The following is a 12,586-nucleotide window of genomic DNA, read 5'->3' on the forward strand; positions in this document are numbered from 1 at the left end:
GATCCTTAATTTATGTTTTTTTTTAATCACACAATAATGATAGAAAACAAAAGGTAGATAAAAACAATATTTTTTAAAGCTATTTCTATTAAAAAATATACTTAAAAATTGTATAAAACTAAAACATAATTATTTTTCAACCGGCAGATTACGCCATTTCAAATTTAGACTTAACTTTGGAGCCTCGATTCTCATACAAAAACTAAGTATTGAACTAAAAAAAGCTGACATAATTTAAAGATATTAAATAAAATACGAAAGTAGCGGAAGCGAAATATAAATTTTTGGATTTTGAAAAGAAATACAAGCATGTTTTGGATGTTTTTTGGTTTTTAAAAAACATTCGTTTAAAATGGCAAAATCGTATGAATAGGTGCGTTTTACCGGACTACAGTCTTTTGACATTATAAAATCGTCTTCCATCTTTATAAATAATATATGTTCAAATCAGTATAAAATATAAAAACGTATTCGTAACACATACCTACCCATTTGATAAGTTCAGTTTTAAATAATGTAGGTATTAGAAATTTTGGAGTTTGAATTTGGAATTTTTTAAAGTAGAGTACGAATTGCCAATGTATGATTTATATTTTAAAACATACCCAGAGATATAAATTATACTACAAGTATATATAATGGAAGTGGGTAGAAATTTTCTATTGTTTTTCGTGGTGTAGTGGGCAGCGCGTTTGCCTTCCACGCAAAAGGTTTCGGGTTTGATTCCCGATATGGTTGACATGAAATATTTATTTAAAAATGTGTTTTAAAACGAAAATATTTCATGGTCCCCTAGACTGGCACCTGAAACGTAAGACTGATCATCTTACATTCATGTAAAAAAAAGATCAAGATACGCTACGATTGGTGTACCAATGCAGTGCCCTATGCATCATTAGGTGCGAAAAGGAAATGATTATGACAAATTATACGTAATATTATTTATATTAACCAAATAAGTTATTATTGATATTTACTTTGTAGAATTACAAATTACATAATAAAGATTATTAAATACAAACATTGTAAATATTTTATAATTTTAATACTATGCAAACAATTCATTTTGTTTTATTTTAGAATTTTATTAAACAAAGATACATACGTGGAAACATACAATTATGTTATTAACAATGGAGTTATATTTGTAATTTTCAATACAATTTCACATGCATATAATCTTATTTATCTTCGATTATAGAATTACGCAAAATAGATAGAATTACATTTGTGTTTTTTTTAAATTTAATTTTCTTTTACAATTTAAAATAAGTTGTGCATGTGTACTTGTCAATTAAGATTTATTCCTAAGGAATTATTCGCAAAAGTTGGGAGAGTATCATGAAATATGTCGATTTTGTTACTTCAGCAGTATATAATATGTTATATTCCCGACACATGCGGGTCAAAGATATGCGGTATTACATTGCTTGAAAACAAAGGCAGTTTAAATACGTCTCGCTGTCTGAGTGTTCTCAATCCCGCATTTATTTGGATTTTATTGAGGAGGTTAGTTTCTACTTTATAGTTTAATATTTTAAAGATAAATTTTATATCGAAAACAACGCGGCGTTTTGTCAGGGAATCATAATAAAAATGAGTAATGAGTTGCTCGTAATTAAAACGTGGAACATAAAAAGCCAAATGTCATATTCTAAAATAATAATGAGGAAATTTAGTGGTTTTTTTGTATTTTAATTTGTCAATTTTTTTATTTTTTTTTATTTTTAAATACCGTATTATCAAAGCTACGATTTTTTAAAGTTTTGTAATTCTGAAATAACTCCCGCGTGTGATGTCAGAGGTTCTTTTCCGCTTATTCTCATTCAGTTCTTCCCATTAATCCAGTCATGGCAAGCAAACCGGAATTTTTTATAGCTCTCATATCATAAGTTGATTCATGTGAGGCATTGACGTCATTCAAAGTAGTCCGTTTTTTTTTAATGTTTTTTTTTTTTTCGTACATTTTCAGGAAACCTTGCCGGACAATTTAATATTCCAATTTTTACCGCGCGCAAGAAAACATTTATTGTATCCATTTTCACGAAGGGCTGAAGTTCCTCATTGGAAATAATTTGGTATTGAATTTTAGCACTACGGGAAATTGGAAAAATGTAAAGTTTCTTGAAAATGTACGGAAAAAATAATAAAAAATTTTTTGATCAAAACGCACTACTTTGAATGACGTCACTGGTTTATGTAAATCAAATATTGATAAACGAATTGTGGAAAATTCCCGGTTTACTTATAGTCAACGAACCAATCGGCAAAACTGACCGAGAATAAGCGGAAGAAAACTTTTTGACGTCACATGTGAAGTAATTTCAGAAATGCAAAACTTTCAAAAATCATAACGATGCGATACGATATACAAAATTTAAAAAAATCTTTTTTGGCTTAGTTAAATAGTCTTATTAAATTATTTATTTTCGAAAAACACTAGGCTTCCTCATCTACGCCCCGCGTAACAAGGACAATCTGAAGCTACGTCTTACAAAGTTTGCAGTCCTTTTTTATGACTCCAGTAAAATCAAGTGTTAGTTAGTGATGAAATGTTTTAAGAACGCTATCTTTAAAGTAAATATAAAAACAAATGGATCCAATACGATTATGATGGAAGATAAAGACATTTCATACGCATGAGGAATAGGGGAACCTGAAACTGGAATTTCCCGGGGTAGGTTGTTCCGATTAGAATAGGTACAAGAGGGAAAGAGATAAGTTTAAACTCCACCGCGGAAGAGTAAGATACTGCTATGTCGCAGCCAGGGTTGCCAATTTGTGGGGAATTCCCCAAACTGCGGGGAATCTCAACTCGATTGGGGATTTCGTGGAGTTTGGTATTATTATGAGAAAATGCGGGGATTTTACCGTTTATTAATTTATCTTTAGCTAACACATTGATAGTTTGATGGTAAGTGATTAAAACATTAATATTATTATGAATGAAATCAATATTTTTTTAATAGCAATACAATATTAACTTCAAATAGCAATTTGAGGATCCCCTTTATAACGGAAAATGAAAACAATGACAGTCGAATAAGCACGTTAGGTACTAGTACAAACGACTGCTTGCGTTTTGTTTTATTATCTTTCAAAATAAAAACGGTTTTGTGATAAAAACTATAAATGGTTGTTAAAAGTTGTTGATAAAAAACCGCAAGACAATCCTAGGGTAGGTTATTAACAAAATTTGTTTAAATTCTTCATAAAAGCCTACAAACGTCCCCTCGAAATATTAAGGATGATTAGACCTTAAGTCTATTTTGTATGAATTACAAAATATTGTAATATTATATGTGCATAAATGGCAAAGCTACCGGTGGCGGACCCTCACGATTCTAGCCAGTTTTTATTTCATGTTATTATGTACATATACATATTTTAATAAAACTGTTTTTGAGATAATTATGTGGGGAATTTGTGGGGAATCGGGACTTTATTTTCTCCCCATTTGGGTAATTTGATCTAGATTTTTGGGGAATTTGGGAAATAAGCTTTGGCAACGCTGGTCACAGCTGTCATCTGTCATTTTAGTTGCTCACAAGATGGCGGAAGTAAGAGTGCGTTAATAGAGGTGCAAAAGTTTCACGTAAATATTTTTTTTCGTGCTTGAACTTGGTCTATCTCGGTTAATTAGGAACCTATTCACACATTGCTTGCACCAATTTTTAGTTAAAATAGTCAGGAATCATGTCATTACAGTTTATTTCCATACTTTTATCAGATTATGTTTCCATGTAGTAAAATGGAATATGCGACTGAAAGTCCCGTTGTTGCGGGGATAGTTGTTCCTCGGAACAACCAACCCCGATTAATGTTTATTTGTGTATAACAACTTAAATAATTTGCATTGTTATATAATGCGAAATTACTTTAATTAATATGGCCTTAGAACCCTTACTTGTGTAAAGACAAAAATTTCGCTCCACATAGACCGAAAATCTTAATCGTAGATGCCAGCAAGACAAAATTTTCTCCCGAAATTGTGTAACCTCTCCCTTAAGCGTCACTTAGATTGCAAATTATGTCAAAGCGATGAATAAGAATGACATCCGTTGTAAAAGACAAGCTGTTAAAAAATGCTTTGACTAAAAAAGAGTTCGAATATGAAAATTATGGAACAGAATAATAAAAAAAGTGGAATAGAAAAGGGTGGAGAAAAACATAAAACTCAAGAAAAATACTAAAAAAAGACAAAGTGGGCAGGTAATGTGGCAAAACAAGAAATTGATAAGTGGATCTCTAGAAAACTAAATTGAAGACCCCCACAAAAATAAAAGGAAAGTAGGGAGACCACAGACAGAATGGACTAACTATATCATCGAACTCGTTGGAATGTTGGAAATGGGTGGAAACAGAGTGCCGTGGGCAGAAAAACATGGAAACATTTGGAAGAGGTCTATATCCAGCAGTGGAGAGAAATGGGCTGATAAGAGGATGACGTTCAATATCTATTGCTGCGTTCAACATCTGTTGTGACTGTCATCATCGTAATTTCCCTTTCCATACATAATGGTGAATAGGGCGCTCCATTAGTACACCAACTGAATCGTATCTTAATCAGTCTTACGCTTCCGGTGCTAGTTCAGGAACTATGAAACTAATTTTCTAGTGTGAAAAGAGCTTCTCAAAATAAATATTTCATTTCAACCATGTCGGAAATCAAACCCAAAACCTCTCGTATTGTACGAGAACGCGCTGATCAAATGTTGTGTGTGTTTTATAAATAAAATCCCTTATTCGAGGGACTAATTCTTTTATAAACTTGAAGGGAATCAATCAATATGTTTTTCACGTATTATAAATATTTACCCATAATAGGTACTATTTTCTACATTACTGTTTGTGAAATTCAGGTAACAAGAGTTCGATCAGTAACATAAAAATATTTAAATAAAATGGAGGCGGAGGCTATAAATTTTTATTTGATTATTATTCTCTAATGCATCAAAGAAAAAAAAACGTTAAACATACATTATCTGTGATTCATTGGTATTGGCATTAATGTAATAAGTGGTCATTTATGTGCAAAATGTAAAATCTCCTCCATCTTCTTATCTCAAGGACGAAAATGAAACTATTTTTCTTTCTTTATAGAGGCATCCTATAAAATGTTCTTATGTCTTCGATTCCTAGCTATTTGTAGTGTTTCCGGTAAGTAGTGTAAAAGCGGACGCGTTAGCAAAGCAGATGGTCCATTCCGAGGATGCTGCCTATAGTCGTTTCCTGCCAATACGTGATCTCGTCATGATGAATATAAAGCAACTTGGTTCATGGCAAGAATATAAGATAGCCTCCTCTCAAGTCAATAGTCGGAACTCACTAATTTATTCCATAATAAACCAAAGGTTACGGAAAAAACCTTGTTTCTCCAATGTGGTTCTGAACAGGTTTGGTATAACTTTTATACAATAAGTCTCGGGGTCAAGTGACCAGCCGTTGTCATATGAAAATGCATTAAAAATTGTCGATTGTGTTAAAACGATTCTATAACAATAAAGATATTTTTTTACTACTACGATATACTTAAATCTAAAGATTTCTCAAAAGAGTGAAAGAGCCATGATATTAGAATGTGCATTGGACACTGCTGCATGGTTCTCACTGGTTCTGAATCCATGTTTGGGATTTTGCTGTCGAATGTCAGCTTGAGAAGAAAATACAAACCACATTTTTTTAGAAACCGAATAAACTATAGACATCCTAAATTCATTTCAGAATTCTCCAATATTTATATTCTAATCCATAATTCTCACCAATATCATAACTCTTCTAACCTGAGAATATGACCCATTTAACCTATAAAAATATAACATTTTGTGTAATTTATTGGAATTCATTTACAAATGTGTTGTAGATAATGCAATATTTAATAGTAAATTATATATATTTTATAAGTTACTAACATGACAATGTGAAAACATGCAAAAAAACGAAGAACGCGATGGCTAGAACATCGCAGTAAGGTGAAAAAAGCTACAAAAAAGAAGAAGTACCATCTTTTTGAAGTAAACCACCATAGATTAAACATATGTATTATAACCAAAACCCGAAACATAACCCCCAATTTTATTTTCGACATTAAACATCACATTTTACATACAGCCGCTTCACGTGTCGACAATTTATGTTTGACGCGCATTGTTTGTAATTCTATCATCTACACCTTTTTACATATTTCTTGTTTGCTTCATTTAGTAGTGGCAGAAATAGATTTTTGAGTTTTATTATCTGTACCGTATATTTTTAATACAAACATCATGGCCAAAATAAAGAGTAAAAAAATTTCAAAGAAAGCCAAAGCTGTAATAGTAGAAAAGGCACCAGAACTTCCTGCAGCAACTCGCTTTTCAGATGACCCGGCCCCTAAAATGGTAAACTATTTGACTTTTCAATAAAGATCCCATTTACAAATCTGTTACTCTATGAAATATTTTGATAAATCATTTAACTTTTTACTACAGGTTCCCTAATTAATCACTTAGTGAAATATTGTTTCCATATCTTAAATTTCTACAGGTGAAGTGGATAAATAGGCAGCGAGTGCTGGTGTTTGCATCTCGAGGAATTAACCATCGCCACCGGCATCTCATGGAGGACCTTAAGAAATTAATGCCACATCACAAGCCAGAATCTAAAATGGAACGCAACAAAAACCTATTTGTTGTCAATGAGATGTGTGAGATGAAAAACTGCAACAAAGCCATAATGTTTGAGGGACGCAAAAAGAAAGACCTGTATGTTTGGTTTTCGAACATTCCCAGTGGACCTTCTGCAAAGTTTTTAGTGGAAAACTGTAAGTATGGTTTTTGTACCGCTTTTATATATTGAATCAACAGACCTCTTTCCAGATAGAAAGTATCAATTGCTTGAACTATTTTAATGAACTGATGATTTGAGTTTCCAAAAATTTCACAAACTTTGTAAAGTTTGGTTAAATATATCAAATAAGACGCGCTTTTTTTATGTTCATATCATAATATTATATACTAAAAAGTCGGAACTATTATAACTTGTTTTTTTTTATGTATCTAGTCCAGTGGTCGGCCAACTCATTGGTCAAAAGAACCAAAGATCAGCGGTACAAGAGTTGAGATTTCTTTGGCGAGCCAAATTTATTTTCATATAAAAAGGTTTCCTCCAAGCCAACGGACCTTATTATGTGGCAGAAAATTTGTGTATTCCCTCGCAAATTAGAAATATTTCAATTAACAATTCATTAAATTGGCAATAATTGATTATCAATTCCAAAATATTTAATTTCTTCTGGAGATGTCTTCGCTCAAAGCGCTTAGTGGTGAATGATAAACAAGTATCTCGGTCACACTTTTTGTCCCATCTGTTGAAATTGAAACAATTTTATAGAGTGTAAGATGATGTTTCTCTGTCCATTTAATGACAGCGTTTGCAATATCCTCGCCACTTGTTTGACCTTTCAGTGGCAATAATCTCAAAAGTTCTTAATTAAGACCCGTTGACAAAATAAGCGAAGAGTGAAACTTGGGTTGTGTGAGCCGCACTCGAGTGGTTAAAGAGCCACATGTGGCTCGCAAGCTGCGGTTTGCTGACCACTGATCTAGATAATCATTTTGATGACATATCCATGTGACGTAATTTGACAATGACGTAAAGCTAGTGTAACTTCAATCGATACAATACATTGATATTTTGTCATATTATTATGCGTAATTAACTGTACACTTAACAACCTAAAACCCTTTATGTTGCAGTATACACCATGGCTGAGTTAAAGTTTACTGGCAACTGTCTGAGGGGATCTCGCCCGCTTTTGTCTTTTGACCCAACATTTGCATCAGAACCACACCTCGTTTTGATAAAGGAACTTCTTCAACAAATATTTGGTGTTCCAAAACACCATCCCAAGAGTCAACCTTTTATCGACCATGTGTACTCCTTTACTTACCTTGATGGACGAATATGGTTCAGGAATTACCAAATTTTATCCGAAGATGGAGCATTAGCAGAAATTGGACCTCGTTTTGTTCTTAATCCGGTATGTTCCAGATAATTTTATTTTGAATTAAATATACCTATATTTAAATAAAATTAGGATGTATTACTGTTGATTGTAATTTGCTCAGAAAACATAACAAGCAGACGATCAAATACAGATTAGATCAATTTATTTTTAATATTTATTTAAATTGTTTATCTATATTATAAAACACAAAATACACGAGTGTGTTTGTTTGTCTGTCTGTCTGTCTGTCTGTCACAACATCTCTTCCAAAACGGTGCGTCGTAGCGTGGTGAAATTTCGACACGTCATTCTAGATGCGATTTCTAGGTCAACGGTGCTATTTTCAAAACCAAGATTTTCCCGGCAGTCCTTGAAAAATAATCGAACTTATAAACGGCAAGCCTTAGAGATGTAAAATTTAGAATGTATATTTAAAGTGCCATTTCTAGATCAAGCGTGATAGTTAAGAGCCAAGTTTTTCCCAGCTTTCTTGCTTTTATTTATTTTTATAATAAAATATAACTTTTTCACGGTCATAGCCATGTGAAATTTAAAATGAGCACATAAAATGCTATTTATTGATTGACAGCACTATTTTAAAGCCAACATTTTCTCAGCCATCCTCAATAGAAAATCAAACGTTTTAACAGTAAGTCTCAGATATGTGAAGTTTAGATTGTACATTTAAAATACCATTTCTTAATTAAACATGATAGTTAAGACCCAAATTTGTCTCGGCCTTCCTCGCTAAAATCATATTTTTAGCAGTGACTCTCTTAGAGACCTGAAATTTAGAAAGTACATGTAAAATCCTATTTAAAGACCAACAATGCTCTTTTGAAGGCATTTTGTTCTAGGTTTTCAACAACAGTGCGCCTGTTACTTTAAAATCATACAAAAGTATATGAATCCATTAAAATATTACAACAGAGATGAAGAACATTTAGGAGAAGGTAATATAGAAGTCTAGGCATCTACAGGGCTTATGACCTGTCAGTGGCTGGTTTAGGTGGCCACTTTACACACTGTGTAACATTCACCATTCTGCCCATATTTGAACATCTATATTCCTTCAATTCTTTCATCTGTTGATGTTTGTGAATTTAAAGAGCTGAAACCTTTATTTATGCAGGTGAGATTCATCTAATTGAATTGTTTCACCTACATACTAGGCAACGCTTGAAAATGTTATTTTTTCAATTTCTATACTTCTTCGTGGACCAGGTGGATTTATCAACAATATTTTGTATTTGTCCAAATTTTTAATAATTGGAAATGAGGAACAAGAATCTCAATCGTCCATGCGCTCTGTAGCTGCAAGACGTGCTGGGATTTTTACAAAAATGGCACTATATAAATTATCCAACTATAATAATAATAATAAAAATTCACATCCATTTTTTCCTACTATAATACTATTTAAAATAGAATCAATTTTTTCTTCACGTAATCAATGGTCTTGACCACGGCATCACTTGATCAATGATCCATTGAACTATTCATCATCATCCCTCTTTTCTGCACCCTGTGGTGCACGAGGCACTGAATTGGTATACCAAATGCAGCATAGTTTGATTATCTGTTACACGAAGGTAAGGTTATCAGACTTACACTTGTGACAGGTGACAGTCCAGGAATGATGAAATATTGTAGGTCGAAAAACCTTTAAAAATAAATGTTCGCAGTATTAGGTATGAATGATATATAAATTCTTATAAATAATTCATTGCAACTGTTGTAAATTTTAGGTGAAACTGTTTTCTGGGTCTTTTGGTGGAACAACTCTTTGGGAAAATCCGGCTTATGTGAGTCCATCTCGCTATCGCAGTTCCTTGGCTAAGAGATCTTCTGCCAAATACGAGAACAGACTTCAGCAAAAAGTGGAGTACGAGGCCTCTCGTCCGGATACTGCCTACCCTGACATTCCTGGCCTGAATATTTTCCAAGGAGATCCTTTGGAAGTAGCCAAGGAAGAAGTGGAAGGTAAAGAAATATTTACTTTTAAGTTAGTGTCTTGTGTGATGAAGTTTTTGACCAACTCTTCTTTTGACCAGTCTGATTTTTGGTTGGCTGGAAAATATTGCTTTTAGCAATAAGTACGCCAATGTACTTATTATTTGTACTTGAAGATTTAAGTAACTATTATTTGGTATTAGTTTATATTGGCAATCTCAGCAGTTTAAGTTTGAGCAAAGGTTAACAATATCTCCCAATTCTTATCTATATTTATTTAATGTTTGCGGTAAATACAAACACGAGGATCGATGGGCGGTATGAGATACACGGCAACTAAGCACCTCTCGAACAAATAATATTTTTTGTATTTTATTAATTTGTTTTTTTTTAAACTCCTAAATCTGGTCCAATAATTTTCATTCATGTGTTGAATTGAAGCAAATTATTTTTTAACGATTAGAGTGACCAAAGTGAGGTATAAAATTTATTTCTTGTGTAATTGATAATTTTAATATTCGTTAGGTCTAATAATTCCATATCCGGTGGGTATGAGTTAATAGATTATCAAACGAAGCAAAAAAAATATAATAATAATAATACCTATCATGTGACATCACAAGTTCTAGTCTGTTAATTTTGCTGATTGGTGAGTTGGCTTCATGGAATCGAAAATCTATCAACATTATCATTGGTTAATTCCGAAGAACTTGTGACAATTAAATGCTCTAATTTTTACCGTGTAAGAAAACATTATTTATATACAATTTTTCATAGCACTGAATTTCCTTATTACTGCAACTAGGTAACTTCAAAATCAGAATTTTTGATTTGCGCTTAAACACATATTTTTATCTTCATCCGTGAATGCTACAAAAAAGTTGTGATGCATTAAAATAATTTACTCCATTTTTCATTTTAGAGGATATCAAGAAGGAGACTCAGGAACAAGAAGCAGATCTTAAGTTGAAAAAGGTTGTCAAAAAGATGAAACCGAAGACGTTCAAACCCAAACAGAAACAGAACAAGTCAGAAACAAAAGAAAAGAAACAATTTGCTATAAAAAGAAAACAATTCAAAGCTAAAAATAAGTTTTCTAATAAAAATAAGCATAAAAAGGTTAAACCCCAAAAATTGAAGAAATGAATTAGGTTTAAAAGTATATATACCCAATAAAAATATTTCTATAATTTTTGTTTTATCTCCCACAACCCAAAGTAACAGAAATATAAATAACAGTATACTATAAAATGTTTGTCACAAGAACTGCTCCAAAAAGGTAAGATGCAGCAACACGCACTTGGAAACGTCATTTTAGATTAAATTACTAGGTAAACTATGCTATTTTTAAGATAATTTTTTTTCGGCCTTTGCAAGAAAATAAACTCAGTAAAGCTAGGGTTTCCTAGGACAGCGGTGCCCGTATTTTAACGGCCGTAGTGAACGATGATGCAGTGGACAGCCATCGTAGAGGTGACTAGAGTGTGGTTTTCTAGGAAACGGTGTTATCAACACCATTTAACACCGTTTTCCTAGGAAACCACTCTCTAATCACTTTTACGATGGCTGTCCACTGCATCACCGTTCACTACGGCCGTTAAAATACGGGCACCGCTGTCCTAGGAAACCCTAGCTTAAGTCATAGCTGTGAAACGTAGACACCATTTTTAATTGTCATTTTATTTCACAACTGTGCTGTTTACAAACCAATTTTTTCTTGGTCTTTGTTAAAATATCAAAATCATTGATGATAAGTAACGATAAGTCGTAGCGTGACATAAAATTTCCCACTTTGCTGGTATGAAATTTCATAGCAAGGAATTTCAAAAAATACAATATTCTTTTGAAATTGAGTTTAAATTGATCCCAAGCAAAGCCAGGTAAAAAACCTAGTAATATAATATATTAGCTGACAATCTCTAAAATACTAAAAAACAATCTAAATCTTTAAGTGTTATATAATGTAGATCTGGTATTATGCACTTATTCTATATGGATTAATTTAATACTAATCATATAATGTATTCGATATACAAATAATACGTATCGCCGATGCAATATCGTGTGACCTGTAATTACATATTGCTTTTTTACTGTAAATAATAATAGTTTTTCTGATACTCCACTGGTATTTTTGGTTTATTAAAATCGTAAGTACATAATATATTAACAGAATGCTTTTTACGATCCGCTGCCAAAAAATCAATGTATAGTTACATGGTATTGCCAGTATCACCGACTATATATAATATCTGATATATTCATATATGTACCATGATATATTATGATTGCGGCGCAACCCAGGATGACAGCCACCTATTGACGTACCCGCTCATGGGAGAAGGCTGCACTCCTGGGGACCTAATTGTGGCAAACGACAAAGCGATATTTGTCGCCGCATATTGGAGTGCCTGGATATAATCCAACCCGACACGCTAAATAAGTAAGTAAGTAATATATGTATGTACCTATGTGCAATTTTATATGTAGCAAGAGGCAAAAATGTTTTATGTGTTTTATAAATTTTTTGCAGTTTGGAGATCGCAGAATATTTTCAACTTAGACATGTTAAAAGTTTAAGGATGTGATAAAGTGTAAATTGGACAAAGGGGCGCATGAACATAAAAGAGCGTGTAAACTAAGGTA

General features: G+C 32.6%; 1 protein-coding gene across 1 annotated transcript; it reads left to right on the plus strand.

Moving 5' to 3' along the window:
- The first annotated feature begins 6,003 nt into the window (after positions 1-6,003).
- LOC148282491 (ribosome biogenesis protein BRX1 homolog) lies at positions 6,004-11,130 on the plus strand. Its single transcript, XM_088224956.1, has 5 exons — positions 6,004-6,380; positions 6,526-6,802; positions 7,737-8,020; positions 9,736-9,970; positions 10,863-11,130. The coding sequence occupies exons 1-5, from the start codon at positions 6,267-6,269 to the stop codon at positions 11,084-11,086; spliced, it is 1,134 nt and encodes a 377-aa protein (XP_088081082.1). The 5' UTR covers positions 6,004-6,266; the 3' UTR covers positions 11,087-11,130.
- Positions 11,131-12,586: the final 1,456 nt, after the last annotated feature.

The sequence above is a fragment of the Micrasema longulum genome, unplaced genomic scaffold, assembly GCF_059751315.1.
Source record: "Micrasema longulum isolate JH-2025_06_02 unplaced genomic scaffold, ASM5975131v1 h1tg000322l, whole genome shotgun sequence".
NCBI classification, from domain to species: domain Eukaryota; kingdom Metazoa; phylum Arthropoda; class Insecta; order Trichoptera; family Brachycentridae; genus Micrasema; species Micrasema longulum.